At 51.0% G+C, this 15764-nt stretch overlaps 1 protein-coding gene across 3 annotated transcripts; it reads right to left on the minus strand.

Moving 5' to 3' along the window:
• Nucleotides 1–10205: 10205 nt before the first annotated feature.
• ERAL1 (Era like 12S mitochondrial rRNA chaperone 1) lies at nt 10206–14731 on the minus strand. 3 transcript variants are annotated; one of them, XM_025280984.3, is made up of 10 exons: nt 14417–14731; nt 12891–13018; nt 12696–12773; nt 12236–12282; nt 12012–12073; nt 11729–11841; nt 11393–11641; nt 11116–11265; nt 10926–11006; nt 10206–10816 (listed from the first exon to the last, which is right to left on the minus strand). In XM_025280984.3, the coding sequence occupies exons 1-10, from the start codon at nt 14697–14699 to the stop codon at nt 10697–10699; spliced, it is 1311 nt and encodes a 436-aa protein (XP_025136769.3). In that variant the 5' UTR covers nt 14700–14731; the 3' UTR covers nt 10206–10696. The 3 variants fall into 3 exon arrangements, with proteins under 3 accessions (XP_025136769.3, XP_006042233.3, XP_025136770.3); XM_006042171.4 differs by having other exon boundaries at nt 10206–10819; nt 14417–14730; XM_025280985.3 differs by lacking the exon at nt 10926–11006 and having other exon boundaries at nt 10206–10819.
• Nucleotides 14732–15764: the final 1033 nt, after the last annotated feature.

Genomic DNA, 15764 nt, shown 5'->3' on the forward strand with positions numbered 1-15764 from the left:
ACCTCATGGATACACCCTGAGCTACATGAAGAGAGACGGCTATTCCATCAGCCCCCAGCTCCTCCAGTCCCCACCTGACCTCATCTGCCAGAGAAACCCCAAGCTAGTTCTTCCCAGCAGACCTCCTGAAATCCTGACCTCCAAAGCTATGCAAGGTAGGAAAAGGATTGTTGGCTTTTGTTCATTTGTTTTTCTTCTTTTAAGAGCTTTAATCTTTTATTTATGTATTTATTTAGGCTGAGAGGCATATAGGATCTTAGTTTCCTGACCAGGATCCAACCCATGCCCCCCTGCAGTGGAAGCATGTTATGTCCTAAGTTGTGTCCGACTCTCTGCGACCACTTGGACTGTAGCCCGCCAGGCTCCTCTGTCCGTGGGATTCTCCAGGCAAGAATACTGGAGTGGGTTGCCATGCCCTCCTCCAGGGGATCTTCCGGTAGAAGCATGGAGTCTTAACCATGGGCCCCCCAGAGAAGTTCAGACCATATTAATTATTTAAGCTTCCAAATTTGGGGATAATTTGTTACACAGTGATGAATAGTGGGACAAGCACGCATAACTTTATTAGTCATCAAGGAAGTGCAAATTCAAACCATAACAGATACCACTTCACATCCACCAGACTGACTAAAATAGAAAAAAAAAGCAACAATACGAAGCATAGGGCAGGATATGGAGCAACTGGAAATTTCACACACATCCTGAAGAAGTGTACGTCAATACAACCACTGTGAAAACCTGATGACAGAAGATAGTACCTAGGTGCATGCGCGTGAGCTCAGTTGTGTCCGACTCCTTGCAACCCTGTGGACTGCAGCTCACCAGGCTCCTCTGTCCATGGGATTCTCCAGGCAAGAATACTGGAGTGGGTTGCCATGTGCTTTCTCCAGGGCATGTTCCTGACTCAGGGATCCAAGTCTCCTGCATCTCCTCCATTGGCAGGCAGATTTTTTACCACTAAGCCACCATAGTACCTACACTTGCCTGGAAAATTCCATGGGCAGAGGAGCCTGGCAGGCTACAGTCCATGGGATCGCAGAGTTGAACCTAACTGAGCGTGCACACGAGCACACACATACACACACCCCTGAACATAAGCTTGCCCTTTGACCCAACCATTCCACCCCCAGCAGATATATGCACACATATATAAGTACAAGAATACTGGGAGTTCCCTAGTGGGCTAGTGATTAGGATTCATCCCATTGTACAACATCCAAAAAAGCAGGCAAAGCTAATCTATAGCATTAGAAGTCAGGATAGAAGTTACCTTTGGAGAGAAAGAGGGGAGTAACAGAGGAGGCTCCTGGCAATGTGCTGTTTCTTGACCTGGATGCTTGTTGCATGGATATTGTTCACTTTGTGATAACTCACTTATGAGTTGTGCGTTTTTTAAAATATATATTGTACTTCCGTAAAAAAGTTAATTCAAGAAAAAATTGTCTCAGTGGGTGTATACATATGTCCAAACTTATCAAATTGTGCTTTTTTTTTGGCTGCCCAGCATGGCATGTGGGGTCTTAGCTCCCTGATGAGGGATTGAACCTGTGTCCCCTGCAGTGGAAGTCAGAGTCTCAACTGCTAGACCACCAGGAAAGTCCCATAGCGTGCATTTTTAATCAGTGCAGTTTATGGTCAGTTACACCTCAATAAAGTGTTTTTAGAAATTAAAAAAAAATAAATTGCCTCCAGGGTTTTTTGACTGGTCTAGAATGGAGCTGCTATTTACTGAAATGGGAGAAATAGTTGAAGGAGCAGAATTGAAGTGGAATCAGGACCTCGATTTTGAACATGTTAAGTCTGAGGTACCTATTAGAGAAATTCGCCAAGTAGGAGATTCAGTTTACACATTAGTGTCTGGGAGAGGCTTGGCTTGGACACAGGATTTAGGGAGTCACTCAGTGTATAGGCAGTATTTAAAGCTGTGAGACAAGATGAGCTCAACGAAGGAACGAGTGTAGGTGTAAAGAGGTTCAAAATTGAGCCCGAGGCCACCTATGTGTCGTGCATACATGTTGAGCCATGTCCGACTCTTTGTGACCCCATGAACTGTAGCCCCGCCAGGCTCCTCTGTTCTTGGGATTCTCCAGGCGAGAATACTGTGGGTTGCCATTTCCTATTCCATGGGATCTTCTTGACCCAGGAATAGGAATCTCCTGTGACTCTCCCATCTCCTGCCTTGGCAGATGGATTCTTTACTATTGAGGCACCTGGGGCCATCTGTAGTGGGGATGTTATAAGGACCGAATGATCGCACTCACGTTCGCGTCAAGTATGGCACTTCGTGAGCACTTAACGTGTAGGAGCTGGTATCCTTTGCTTGGTAGCTGGCTTATAAAGCCCTCTCACAGGCATTTCTTTCTTTCTTCAGATTTTAATTTTGTTTTCCAACTGATTACTAAAGTGATATGTGTGTCTTTCTCATGTAATCCCTGAGTCAACCCTGTGAAAAGAGCTACTGCCCTCCGTTTTATGAAATAACCAAGGGGCATGGACGTGGAGAAACTTGCCTGAGGTTACACAGGGTCTGAGCTAGAACCAGAACTGGAAGCCAGACTCCCAGACTCTGAGGCTCCTGTTCTCTTTTCACTACTTCCTGTTGACTTTCAGGAAAGGGAGTCCTGGGTGAACTGCACAGGCCCCTAACCAGGAGATGGGCCTGTTTAGCCTTTGTGTCAGAGACGGTGGCTAGCCAGAGGAGACGACCAGAGGGCCCTGGGAAAAGGCAGGGGTCTTGCTGAAGGAGGCTTGAAGGATGCTGGAGGCATGAAATGGGCAGTGACGGGGGAAGGGTGAGTCATCACGCCTGCCAGAGTGAGGAGAACCAGGCCTCGTCCCCAGAGCCTGGAATCAGACTCAGTCGGGGTGAGGGCCCAGCACAGAGGGGGTTAAGCCCTGGAACCTTTGCCAGGGTGGAGATGGGGGCTGCCATGGGGAGCCTCCTCCGGCCTGATAATCCAGGCTGCCTATCTCTTTCACAGCAGCTGTGAACCAGAGAGGTTGTCCTGGCAGGGAGGGAGGGAGGCAGGGGCCAGGCTGATGGCGGGAAGGATTTGAGCAGGAAGGAACACCCAGGCTCCCTGGAGATCCTTACCCACCTAACAGCCACCTTCAGGATGGTGCCAGGAGACAGAAGTGGGCATGGCCTGAGTCTGGACATGGGGCCTCCCACTGACCAAGAGACCTGGGAGCTAATGAACAGAGCTAGGGAGGCGTGGGCTAGGAAGTTTCTATTTCTGCCTCAATGTGAGCCTGGGCAGGTGTGAGCTCCCATGCGTACCTGGCAGGTATGTGAGTGAGCATGCAGGGCTCAGCTAAACATGCCCCCCTGGGGAGGACGAGCAGGAAAAGCCATGCAAAGCCTGAAGGGAAGGAGACTGGCATTCGCTGATCTCCTGTTACAGATGAGCCAGGCTCTAGGTTACAAATTTTCAGCTCTATGTCTTATTTCACCTGTACTACAATCAGGAAAAAGATGGCATTTTAAGCCCGTTTTTCTAAGGAAGGCAAGTTCCCATGAGTTGGGCGGGGCCCAGGCCCACTTGGTAGGTTGCGATGGAGCCTGGGCTCTGACGGATCCAATGCCATGCTTTTCCCTCTGGCTCTGCATCAGTCCTGGGCCGGTGGTCAGGATGGAAAGTTAAGATCTCTCAGGCACAACCCCTGAACCGTACAGGCTCAGGTTCTGGTTCAAGCGGCAGATGTCCTGGACTGTGAGTCCAGGGCAGTGAGCTCCATGCAAGGGCCCACTTCATGAACCACAGGAGGTCAGAGAAAGGAGAGAGGAATGTTGGTGGGTTGGAGATGATCAACAGCAGGTGTGGAAGAGGCTAAACGAGGGGTGGGATGGGTGGGAGGATCTGAGGAAGCGGAAGCGGGGAGGGAATGCCAGCTTCGTTGGGAGCTTCCCACACATTCTTTCACTGAGTCTTCCCAAGGTTGGCCCCAGTTTAGAGGTGAGGAGGCTGAAGCTCATCCCGAGAGACAAAGCAAGCCATGTGCTTAGTAGGTAAGTGGCAAAGCTCAGGTCTGATTCCATTGCATCTGAGACTCTGAAAGGCCCCACAGACGCACACATGAAATCAACCTCATTCATAGCAGCTTTGGGCCTGGAGTCAGGTATCTAGAGTTTGGAGACTGGGGTTGCTGTCCTGCCTCTTTTCCTGACTACTGTGTGACCCAGGGCCCTGAGTTTCCTCCTGGAGCTTCAGTTTCTCTGTTATAACATTGGCAGGCAGTCATCTTTTGGAGTCTGATGGATGGTGGCAAAGCCCCCAGGGAAGCCATTGCTAAGACCCGCCACACCTGAGTTCGTGCTCACCTTGTGTGCTTGCTCGTGGGGCCAACAGGCTTACAGTGTGTAAGGGAACATGTTGAGAACATAAGCACACACTGCTCATTGTCTGCGGGGCATCTCTTCAGTGTCAGGGTTTCTCTGAGCACCTCTCAGGATAAGGCCCATGAAGGGTGCTGGGGCCACAGAGAAGAATCAGACAAGGTGCCCACTTGTAGAGTCGTTATGGGACAAATAAAGGATCAGATGAATTCTCACAGTGTGATGAGGAAAACAGAGCAGGTCCAAGCCTGGACACAGGGGCAATCTTCAGGGAGGGTTAGGAGAAGCTTCACAGGATGGTCAAGATGAAACCAAGCCGGAATAAAAGGCAATCACCAGCAGTAATCTCCAACAAAGCCCCAGATCACAAGCCCAACCCGGAAAATAAGGATTTGCTCAGTTTTCTAGCTTTTCTTGTCACATCTGTGAAACTCCTAGAACCACACCAGGCTCTTGCTTTGGGCCTCCTGTTTCTAAAGCAATACAGGAGAGCCAGAATTTCCCAGAACTTCTCAAAGTCCTTGGTTCTAAGATGAGCTCTGATGCTAACTCTCTGTGCTGTGAAACATTGAATGACATATTTTGGCCTTCTTATATATTTGTACAAAATTGCCAATTTTATGAAACTTAGTAAAACAACCGAGAGGAAATTAAGAGTAATTTTACTAGCTGAGTCCATTTTAAAAAACTGTGTATCTCTGTGTGTTATGTGTCTATGCAGGCATCATACCTGTGTGCCATCTGTGTCTGTGGGTACTGACTTCTGCCTGCCTATTTCTCATAGGGTTCTGGGTCCCCTGATGCTGTGAGGTGGAGGGGACCCTGAGGCTTTGGGTGATACCCGCCCCTCCTCTGGGCCTGAGTTTCCTCTTCTGTAGAAAAGAGTGACTTGAACCCATGATTTTGAAGCACTCTTTCAGATCTGACTATCCTTAATTTCATCACTCAGCATATGCTGAGTTTCAGAACTTCATCCAAAGAAGGCCAAAATAAGAGTCAAAGGTTAAAAGCTGCAGTGGCGGGAATCGGAACCAGACTTTGGAAGGTCCCAGCCCACCTCGGGCTCAGGAGAGCCCTGAAGCTCGCAGTCTGAAGCAAAAGCAGTTAACATACAAGCCTTGGCCCAAGGACCAGAAATGAATTCCCCAACCCTATGCTGGTCGCCAGGGGTTTCTGTGACCTGCAGAAAGGGAGAAGGACCCCACTCTAACTCCCCTCAAGGCTATATGGAGGCAGAGGGATGGAAAAGCAGCCATCCAGGAGACAGCCCTCAGAACAAAGTGTCCTCAGCTTCTACTGTGGCCCCTGCAAGCTCCTGATAAGAAGAAAGGCCCCCACCCCTGATAGCCCCGAGTCTGCTAATCAAACTACCCCACCCAGGCTCCGACTCTCCGCCAGCCCACACCCTGAGGGCAGCAGCCTCCACCCCAGCTCAGGGCCACAGTCACAAGGTCTCTGGCTGGTGGAGATATCTCTCTCCACTACCTCCAGGATCCCTGAGTTCTGTCCAAGCTCACCCCTGGACTTGGCCCCCAGGGTCTAAGTAGAAACCTAGGCAGTGAGTGGCCTGAATTTGGCCCTAGTGCCTGAAGCCTTGACTCTGGGAGGGGCGCCTGGACTATCTTTAGGGTCACAGGATCAGGAAGTGAGGGTCCAAAAGAGCAGGAGTAGACAAGGGGAACTCCTCACTGGGTAAAGCACCTGGGTCTGTGAGGGTTTCTCACCCACACTTCTCACTTAAATCTTGCAACTTGGTAAGATGTATATGACCGCCAAAGTTAAAAAATGTGGCACTTGGCCTGCAGTCCCACAGCAAACGAGTGAAACGGGGAAGGAGGGAAGAAAGTTGACAGGGGCTCATGGGTGCTGGGCTCCGATCTGGGTGTTTGACATGTTCAGTTCAGTCACCTTAGTCATGTCTGACTCTTTGCAACCCCATGGACCGCAACACACCAGACTTCCCTGTCCATTACCAACTCCCGGAGCTTACTCAAACTCATGTCCATCGAGTCGGTGATGCCATCCAACCATCTTATCCTCTGTCATCCCCTTCTCCTCCCACCTTCAATCTTTCCCAGCATCAGGGTCTTTTCCAGTGAGTCAGTTCTTCACATCAGGTGGCCAAAGTATTGGAGTTTCAGGGTTAGCATCAGTCCTTCCAGTGAATATTCAGGACTGATTTCCTTTAGGATGGACTGGTTGGATCTCCTTGCAATCCAAGAGACTTATCTCAAGAGTCTTCTATAACACCACAGTTCAAAAGCATCAATTCTTCTGTGTTCAGCTTTCTTTATGGTCCAACTCTCACATCCATCCATGACTACTGGAAAAACCATAGCTTTGACTAGACGGACTTTTGTAGGGAAAGTAATGTCTCTGCTTTTTAATATGTTGTCTAGTTTGGTCACAGCTTTTCTTCCAAGGAGCAAGAGTCTTTTAATTTCATGGCTGCAGTCACCGTCTGCAGTGATTTGGGAGCCCCAAAAAATAGTCTGTCACTGTTTCCATTGTTTCCCCATCTATTTGCCATGAAGTGATGGGACCAGATGCCATCTTAGTTTTCTGAATTTTGAGTTTTAAGCCAACTTTTTCACTCTCCTCTTTCACTTTCATCAAGAGTTTCTTTAGTTCTTCTTTGCTTTCTGCCATAAGGGTGGTGTCATCTGCATATCTGAGGTTATTGATATTTCTCCTAGCAATCTTGATTCCAGCTTGTACTTCATCCAGCCCGGCATTTCTCGTGATATACTCTGCATATAAGTTAAATAAGCAGGTTGACAATATACAGCCTTGATATACTCCTTTCCCAATTTGGAACCAGTCTGTTGTTCCATATACAGTTTGACATGAGTGCTCACTTAATCCTTGTAACCACCACGTGAGGTCAGTGTGGAAAGCGCCCATCTCACATATGGGGAAAATGAAGAGAGGAGCACTGGCTCCAGATCACAGAGCTGGAGCAATGGAATTGGGGCTGTCACCTGAGGCCTGTGATCTCTAAACCTGGATGTCCTCAATGGCCTCTAGCTGCTTTCAAGAGTATTTGATGAGTTTTCAGATGTTCAGTAACAAGACTCACCTGTGGTCTTCAATGAGCCCGTGAGAGCAGGGCGTGAGGTGGAAATTGTTAAAAGGCTTCCCTGCTGGTTCTGCAGTAAAGAATCCAGCTGCAATGCAGGAGACTGGGGTTTGATCCCTGGATCGGGAGGATCTCCGGGAGAAGGAAATGGCAACCCACTCCAGTATTGCCTGGAGAATTTCATGGACAGAGGAGCCTGGAGGGCTACAGTCCATGAGATCAAAAAGAGTTGGACACGACTTAGCCACTAAACAACAACAAAGCCCCTGTGGGCCAGGACGAGCACAGTGCTAAGTGCTTGACCAGCAGCTCATCACTTAGCTTTCAGGACTCTGCAAAGTGGGGACTGTTATTATTCCCTTTTACAAAAGGGAATGGGGACAGTCCAAGAAAATGACTTGCCTGAGACAGCCACGGCTTTGTCTGTCTGCCTCCTCAGGTCAAAGTCTCTCCCCTCCCCAACATGACATCAGTCATTTGACACGTTATTTAGTCACTGCTCTGTGGCAGAGGGGCTTCCCTGGTGGCTCATACAGTAGAGAATCCACTTGCAATGAGGGAGACCCAGGTTCGATCCCTGAGTTGGGAAGATCCATTGAGGAGGGAAAGGCAACCCACTCCAGTAATCTTGCCTGGAAAATCCCATGGACAGAGGAGCCTGGCGGGCTACAGACTGCCCGTGGGGTCCTCTGTCCATGGGGTCATAAAGAGTCAGACATGACCGGAGTGACTAACACTTTCATTTTCATTGCAGTAGAGAGACATCAGTGAATAAAGCAGGCCCTTGTGAAAATTTGCTTAATGTGAATAACCACACAAACAGGTGAGCCCGCAACAGGGGAATTTAGCCAGGGAAGACTTCCCTGCAGAGATAACACTTCGAGATCTAAAGAGAGAACAGGAGTTAAGGAGACAAGAAAGGAGGGAAGATTGTGCCAAACAGGGAAGAGCATGTGCCAAGGTTCTGTGACAGGAGGTAAAATACCTCCAAGAAACCAAAAGAAGGTTGAGTCTCTCCCTCTCATTCCCCATCTTGGCCTCATCTGCCCCCACAGAGGTGTAACTGCCTCTCAGCACACATACCAGATGGTCTAGGAGGGAGGAAGGAGAGGAAGCAGAGAGGCCCAGGTGTTCCCCAGAATGGGAGTCCAAGTTACAGAGGCCCCGCTTTGAGAAGTTGCTACTCCAAGAGACTCACCTTCCCCAGAGGCAGAGAACCAATATGGCCAGGCTCTCACCCTAGGGGCCATGAGCTTTGAAGAACAGGCCCCTACCCATTCCTAGGCTGGCTCCCACATGAGCTTGGGATTCAGTTGCCCTCACATCTCCCAGCAGAGGATCCTTCCACTTACAGAACCTTGCCATGGCAGAGGTTGGCAAGGGCTCTCTGGCCTTCTTAGGCTCAGCAGAAACATAGAAGGGGCCTGGGGACTGGAATTTAGGTCAGAGCTTGCCCCAAAATCCAGCTGTCAGGACTCTCCCTGTCTTACAGAGATTCAAACTAACATGCATGCTTAGTTGCTTCAGTTGTGTCCAATTCTTTGTGACTCCATGGACTATAGCCCGCCAGGCTCCTCTGTCCATGAAATTCTCCAGGCAAGAATACTGGAGTGGGTTGCCATTCCCTTCTCCAGGGGATCTTCCCAATCCAGGGATCGAACCCAACCTATGTCTCTTAAGTCTTCTGCATTGGCAGGAGGATTCTTTACATTCCTAACACTGGAACCCACCACCACTACCTTCCCAGGGCTCTGATCAGTAATTAAGCCCTAAAGGATGGCTGGGGTGAGGTTGTTTTTTTTTTTCTCCTCCCAGCAGATGGGTGACCAGTTTCATGGATGAGAGTGGAGGGTGGCTCCTAAGCTTAACAAGTTCCATAAAAGAATATGTGACAAAGGGCCTAATGGGAAGAAGGGCCAATAGTCCTCAGTCCAAGGAGACTAGCAAGGAAAGGGTTAAGAGATAGAGCCTTCCAGAGCCCGGGAAAAGTACCCCACCCAAGGGGAGGGGCCAGCGGGTGCATTAAAAAGGGGCAGCTTGGGTGGAGAGGCAGGGACAGGGCCTCCCTACTTCTAAAGGCCTCCTTGGTCTGCAGTTTCAGCTCCAGGTAAGTGTTCCTCCTCTGGCTCTGTCTGCTTGTGGGTCTGATCAGAGGGAATCTTCTGCTTCATTGTGATCTCTGGCTTGTTTCACACCAGCGCTGGGTCCCTAAGTTCTCAACAGACCCTAGCTCTGAAAGGCTCTTTGGGTAAGTCCCCTTCAGGGTGTCCTTGATCAGAGAGTCGATGTCTCCCAGGGAGTGGGGGGCTCTGTGTGTCCAGCCTGGCCCTGTCCTGCTCCGCCCCTAGTGCCTGGCTCTCTCTGCCCCTCGTTCTCTGAGCCATGCTTCCTGCGCCTCCCGCAGGGCCCTGACTGGGATATCATCATATACTGTAAGTTTGCGATGAGACACTACAGTATAGATGATGTACTAGTCCGGGTGCTCCCAGCTCTGGAGCCAGCGGAGGAGGCCAGGGGTTGCTGTTAAGCCCACCATGCTCACTGCTCTGCCTATCACAGCCTGCCGACCGCCAGGGCACTTGGGGTGGCGAGGAAACCGTTACCATTACTGAGTTTAGTAATGGTAACGGTTCTCTTGCTGCACCCAGAAAACGTGCCAAGAAGATTGTTCGGATCCCTGGAGCAGACTACCAAAGGGAGGGAAGCTCCAGCTCAGACCACGGGGTGGGGGTGAGGGAATGAGTGAGTTTTCTTTTTCCTGTTCTAAAGAAATAAAGATGAGAACCAGAATGTTTGTCTTTGAATTTTATTCGCGTTTGAGACTGGAGATGGGGTGGGGTGGGAGGGATCAAGGACTTGAGGAGTAGATGAGGGGCACTATCTCACTCAGGACACATGGGTCCTTACACAACTGCCAGGTGGATGAACTGAGTGCAGAGGGGAAAGGTCTCCTCTTTGCTGACAACTGGCAACTCAGAGACTCTGGGCCCAAAGCCAGTGGGAAGCAGTGCTCTGCACCAAAGGGCCAGCTTCTAAGACCCAAGTAGCTATAGCCCCAAGCAGAGGAACCACCTGGGAACCCAGCTAAAGCAGGTTGAAGGAGGAAGGCTCCAGCAGGAAGGCATGACTTGGCAGATGTGGTGCAGACTCAGGCAGGCCAGCCAGCAGTCAGTCAGCCTATTGGTGTCCATGCCTGGCCCCAGGCCCTGCAGGCAGTTCTGGTTAGTGGCTCCCGCCAGCAGCTTGGGTGGGGACGTCTTGGAAAAGACAGTGGAGGGTGGTCACTTGAGGAGTTTCACAGACAGGCGGAGCTGAACTTCACAGAGGAAGATGTTCATGAGGTCGCGGCCCACCTCCAGTGCGATCTGAGCGATCAGGTACCCCTTCGGACCGATCAGGATCTTCTGAGGGTGGGGTCAAAAAGAGGGCCGTGAGCTGGCTATCAGGCAGTCGGGAAGAACCTCTGCCTAACAGAGTCCTGGTCCTTCCTCCAAGCCCAGCCCTGCTCACCATGTGAGATTCTTTGGGCACCAGAAGATTCTGCTCGATCACCAGCTCCCCACCTGGCCCTTCATCCCAGACCACCGTTTTCTGCACAGGGAGACATCATGACTGGTCAGGCAGGTCCCCTAGCCCTGCTCTTGGGGACCTAGCTGCCCTGCTCCAGGTGGAGCCCCCGGACCCCTCACTGTGCCCACACCTGCTGTACGTTGTAGGGCACCTCCTCGGGCAGGTACTCCAAGAGCTTCTCTCGGATCATGTTGGCACAGATTTCCTCAGGTGTCTGGCTGGTGAGGACCTCACTGTGGAACTCCCAGGGCCCTGGCCGGGCCTGTGCCAGGAGGTATTGCTATGGGCAGAGAGGGAAGAAATCAGTATATCAGTCCCAAGCGGGACTTCCCTTTCACTCTCACTTCCAGGAGGAACTCTTGAGGCTTGTCTTCACCTGGTGCACACCAAGAGCCAGGCTAACTGACCTTCAGTGTTTTTACATCCTCCTGGCTTAGGGCTGACAACATGAAGATCTCCTGGAAGTGGGGCCAGCCCATCTGCTGAGGGTCTCTCACAGGCTGTGGGTTTGGGCCCTGAGCTGCTGGGCTAGGGCAGTGGGTGCCTGGCTGTGAGCGCAAGGCCTGCCTCGTTTTGAGCTTCTTGCCGTTGACTACACCTTCAGTGAGGGCGGCTGTGAGCTCTAGGAGAACGGACTTCTGCTTCAGGCAATCAACCTGGGGGTGGGTGATGGGCAGAAGACTGTGGTCAGTGAAGGTCAGTCTCCTCGAAGGAGACCCCTTCCTCAGGTAGGTGGGGCTCACCTTGTTCATGACAAGGATGCTGGGGACTTGGGAAAACTGGGTCAAGCACCGGAGCACCTGGGGACTGAGCTGGTTCCGAGTCCACTTGTCCGAGACATCCACAAGTACCACAACTGGCAGTCAGCAGCGTATGGAGGAGGACAAGGTTATGATCACTCTTCCCCCACCCACCGAAAAAACTTCCAGGGTATGGCATCTGGCCAACCCCCAACCCCCCAGACTACCAGGAATGACAGGCCATGGCCATGTAAACTGGGCCTCAGATCCCTAGCCTGAGCCTAACCCAGGTCAGCAGATTCCATGCTCTTCCATGGATCTTCCAACAAGGAGAGCTCCAGATGGTGCCTAAGGGACAGACACACACAGGTCAGGAAGGGTCTGGTGACTGATGCATTCCTGAGGAGGGGTGGGGCGTGACAGGGGGTCTTCCAGCCCCTAGGATGGAATCGCCCCACTCTCTCTTCAACACCTTTCCCCCCAACGACTCCCTGTTCCCCCAGCTGTTACCTTTTCTGTTTAGCAGGGCTGATGAGGCCAGGTGTGTCAAGTAGGATCTAAAATCAGGAAAGAGATGCCCAGGTCCCCAACCCCAGGAGGAAAGATTATGACTGGGGAGTGAAAAGCCACCCACCCTTGATGTCAGGAGCCTGCCCCCACTTCTTGGCTGAGCTGACTTTAGATTTTTATCCTCCAGCTGTTTTACTTCTGTCAATACACGGGATCCAGGAGGAGGAGAACTGTGACTATATGGAATATTAGGAAGCAGTAAAGAGGCAATGAGACCTCTGTGACTAGATACCAGAGGGGTAAGGAAAGAGAGAGAACTGCTCCAGGTCTAAAGGAAGAGCACACCCTTCCCTAAGAAAAGTGCATCTAAACATCATTTTTGAAGGGTCCAATCGTTAAGGGAGACTATCTTAGCTTCACCCTCTGTCTTGTTTGCTGGACATCCATTGCAAGTACCCACCACCTGGGTCTCTTTCTCTGTGATGACCCCCAGAGCTTGACTACGAGTGGTGTGCACTTTCTTGGAGACAGGGAACACCTGCCGGAAGAAAGAAATCCCAAGTGAGGTCCTGGATCCCTCTGGAACAATCCACGAAGGCACAGTAAGAAGTGAGAAATGAAAAGGGGAGGGGGAAGGGTCAAGGATGCAGCATACTTTTCGGCCCAGCAGCTGGTTGGAGAGTGTAGACTTTCCTGCATTTGGGGCACCCAGGAGGACCACTCGTAGGACTCGGGGGTTCTCAGGCATGTCGGGGCGATGAACCAAGAGGAGATCTTGCTCATCTGCATGAGGAGACAGGAGGGGAGTGAGAGGCAGTGCAATCTGGATCCCCCGTCAGGTACACAGCCCTGCTGCTGCTGCTAAGTTGCTCCAGTCGTGTCCGACTCTGTGCGACCCCAGAGATGGCAGCCCACCAGGCTCCCCCGTCCCTGGGATTCTCCAGGCAAGAACACTGGAGTGGGTTGCCATTTCCTTCTCCAGTGCATGAAAGTGAAAAGTCAAAGTGAAGTCGCTCAGCCGTGTCCAACTCCTCAGCAACCCCATGGACTGCAGCCTACCAGGCTCCTTCGTCCATGGGATTTTCCAGGCAAGAGTACTGGAGTGGGGTGCCATTGCCTTCTCCAGTACATAGCCCTACCTGTCCACAAAAAGAGTATGGATAAGAGATTAGTGCACCAGGTTGAAGTTGAGACCTGGCTTTGAGATTTTGTTTGCCCATTAGTTTGTTTATATGCCTTTATCAAATTTTCTCGTTTTGTCATATGTAAAACAAATGATATCAATGGTACTCAATTACTGTATAACCTTCTTTTGACAACTGACAGTTGTGTAAAACATCTCAGTACAACGCCTGGCACTCAATAACCTGGTGAAATCATACTGTGTGCCCAGTAAATGTATGCACATGTGTGAAAGTATCACCATACCAGATAAAGCCAGAAATTCCCTCAGCTGTCTCACCCTAAGAAGGGTACTATGAAGGCTCTCCAAGTCTTTCGGTATTCGCTCCTATGACACTGCATCGCAATGACCAGTTTTTGTGTTCAGCCTCTAGTCTATGCTACTTGAAGAATAGAGAGTGCTATTTATAGTTGACCATTAAACAACATGGGTTTGAACTGGGCTGGTCCACTTACACATAGGATTCCGCCCTCCCCATCCCCCCATTAAATGTTGGTTTCTGTACTTGGTTGAATCCTTGGATCTGGAATTGTGGGTATGTAAGGAACTGCATTTATGGAGGGCCAATAATACGTTATACAAGGACTTTCGATTGCGCGGGTTCAGCATGTTTAATATCTCTGCCCCCAGTTGTTCAAGGACCAACTGTAACTCCGTGTCTTGATAAGTAGATGGGGCACTTTGGGGTCGAGTTTGCGCCCCATGTTGGGAGAGAGAGCCACAACTCTGCCATCCTGTGGCCCTTCAATTTCCTGCTCTTTGTGGGCGTCGCTGGTTGGGAATAGATCGGTTCCTTCTAGCTCGAAAACTCTTAGAACCTAGTATTTCTTTCCTGTGAGATCCTTCACTGCTCGCCTCTATCTCTCGGGTCCTCAAGATTATCTTCTACAATACAGAGCCAAAGATGATAGCCCCAGAGACTGAGACGTTTCCTTAACACGGGACTTGGAAGGGCTAAAGCCGTGACAGTCGCGGACAAATTTATCTGCATTCTTTACCTCTGTGTACGGACACGGCGGGGACGCGAAAAGGCAACGAGTTGTCTGGCTGAGAGAGTCCGAGGAAACAATCCAGGGCTGAGTTCTGGCCGTTAGGGCGTGAAGCCGAAGCCAGGCGGGGACCAGAGAAGGCCGGGCCCGCTAAACAGGAAACGCACCTCTGCTGAAAACCCAAGAGAGAGGGGAGCCGGGTCATCCACTCCCTCGCAGCATCAGGACCTGCCTGCCAGAGCCCCGACACGGTTCGAAGGAGCACAGCCCCGCGCCAGCTGGAGGCAGCCATGGCAGACGCAAGGCACTCCGGGAACTGCTGGGAACGCACCTACGATTGGACAGCGCGGCGGAGAAGCGAGCGAGCGGGAGAGAGCTAGATCGGCCCAAACAGAGCGGAGGAGCATGGGACGTTGGAGGTGGACTGGGGTTGGATCCTCTCTGGAGACGGCCCGAGGCTAAGAAAAGGGGGGAAAGTGTATTCAGAGTTGGTGTGAGCATCACAATCGTTTTGGACTCCGATATGCATCGTGTTTTATTCTTCTCCTGCCAAAGTTTTGTAAAAGGCCTTTCTAGCCCGGCCTCATGAAAGACTACATCTCCCACGAGGCCGAGCGGCAAAATCTTTCTCTTAGCGTCCGACTTCTGTAAGCAGGAGAAACTCGCGCAGCGTAGAAGTAATGATCCGGAGGCGGGGGACCTTGTACCGCTCCCGCTGAGGTTCTTTTTAGTCCTCTCCAGCCTGAGGCTTGCATGACCCCCACCCAGTGGCCCTCGGTTTGGCCTAGCGTCGGCAGCGGCCTCTGGCAATCTGTGCCTTAGCTTTACGGGAGCCTCCTGTAAGGAGTGGTCTGTGGGGTCTGTGGTCCCGATAAGCAGTAAACCCGGATTTCCCTCCTATAAACCTCGGCTACTACCTCCTCTCTGAGGCCATCCTTTCTGGAGAAAAACCAGAGGGTCTGGAAAAGGAGAAGCTGCTTAGTCACCAAGGATCTCCGGGATTGTCTTAGCTGCCTAGGATCCTGATATACCTTGGCTGATTTGTGGCCCTAAGCCCTCTCTTCATCCTTTGACGCCTCAGTCAGACTTTTGGAATTGAGAGAGAAATGTCGCGAGGATTGGAGGTGTTGAGGATACAACAAAGAACAAAACGGACAAAAATCTCCAGCACGGGACTTGTATCCTGGGAGCTTCGTGTGTGTGTATGAGAGAGAGAGAGAGAAAGGGAGAAAGAGAGATAGAGAGATACCCGACCTGTGACCTGACAGGGCCAGTTTCAGTGGGATGGTTTGCGTGAAAGCCTAAACCGAGTGGATTTAAGAGAGAGAGTGCTGCTGCTGCTGCTAAGTCGCTTCAG

Source organism: Bubalus bubalis, chromosome 3, assembly GCF_019923935.1.
Source record: "Bubalus bubalis isolate 160015118507 breed Murrah chromosome 3, NDDB_SH_1, whole genome shotgun sequence".
Lineage (NCBI taxonomy): Eukaryota > Metazoa > Chordata > Mammalia > Artiodactyla > Bovidae > Bubalus > Bubalus bubalis.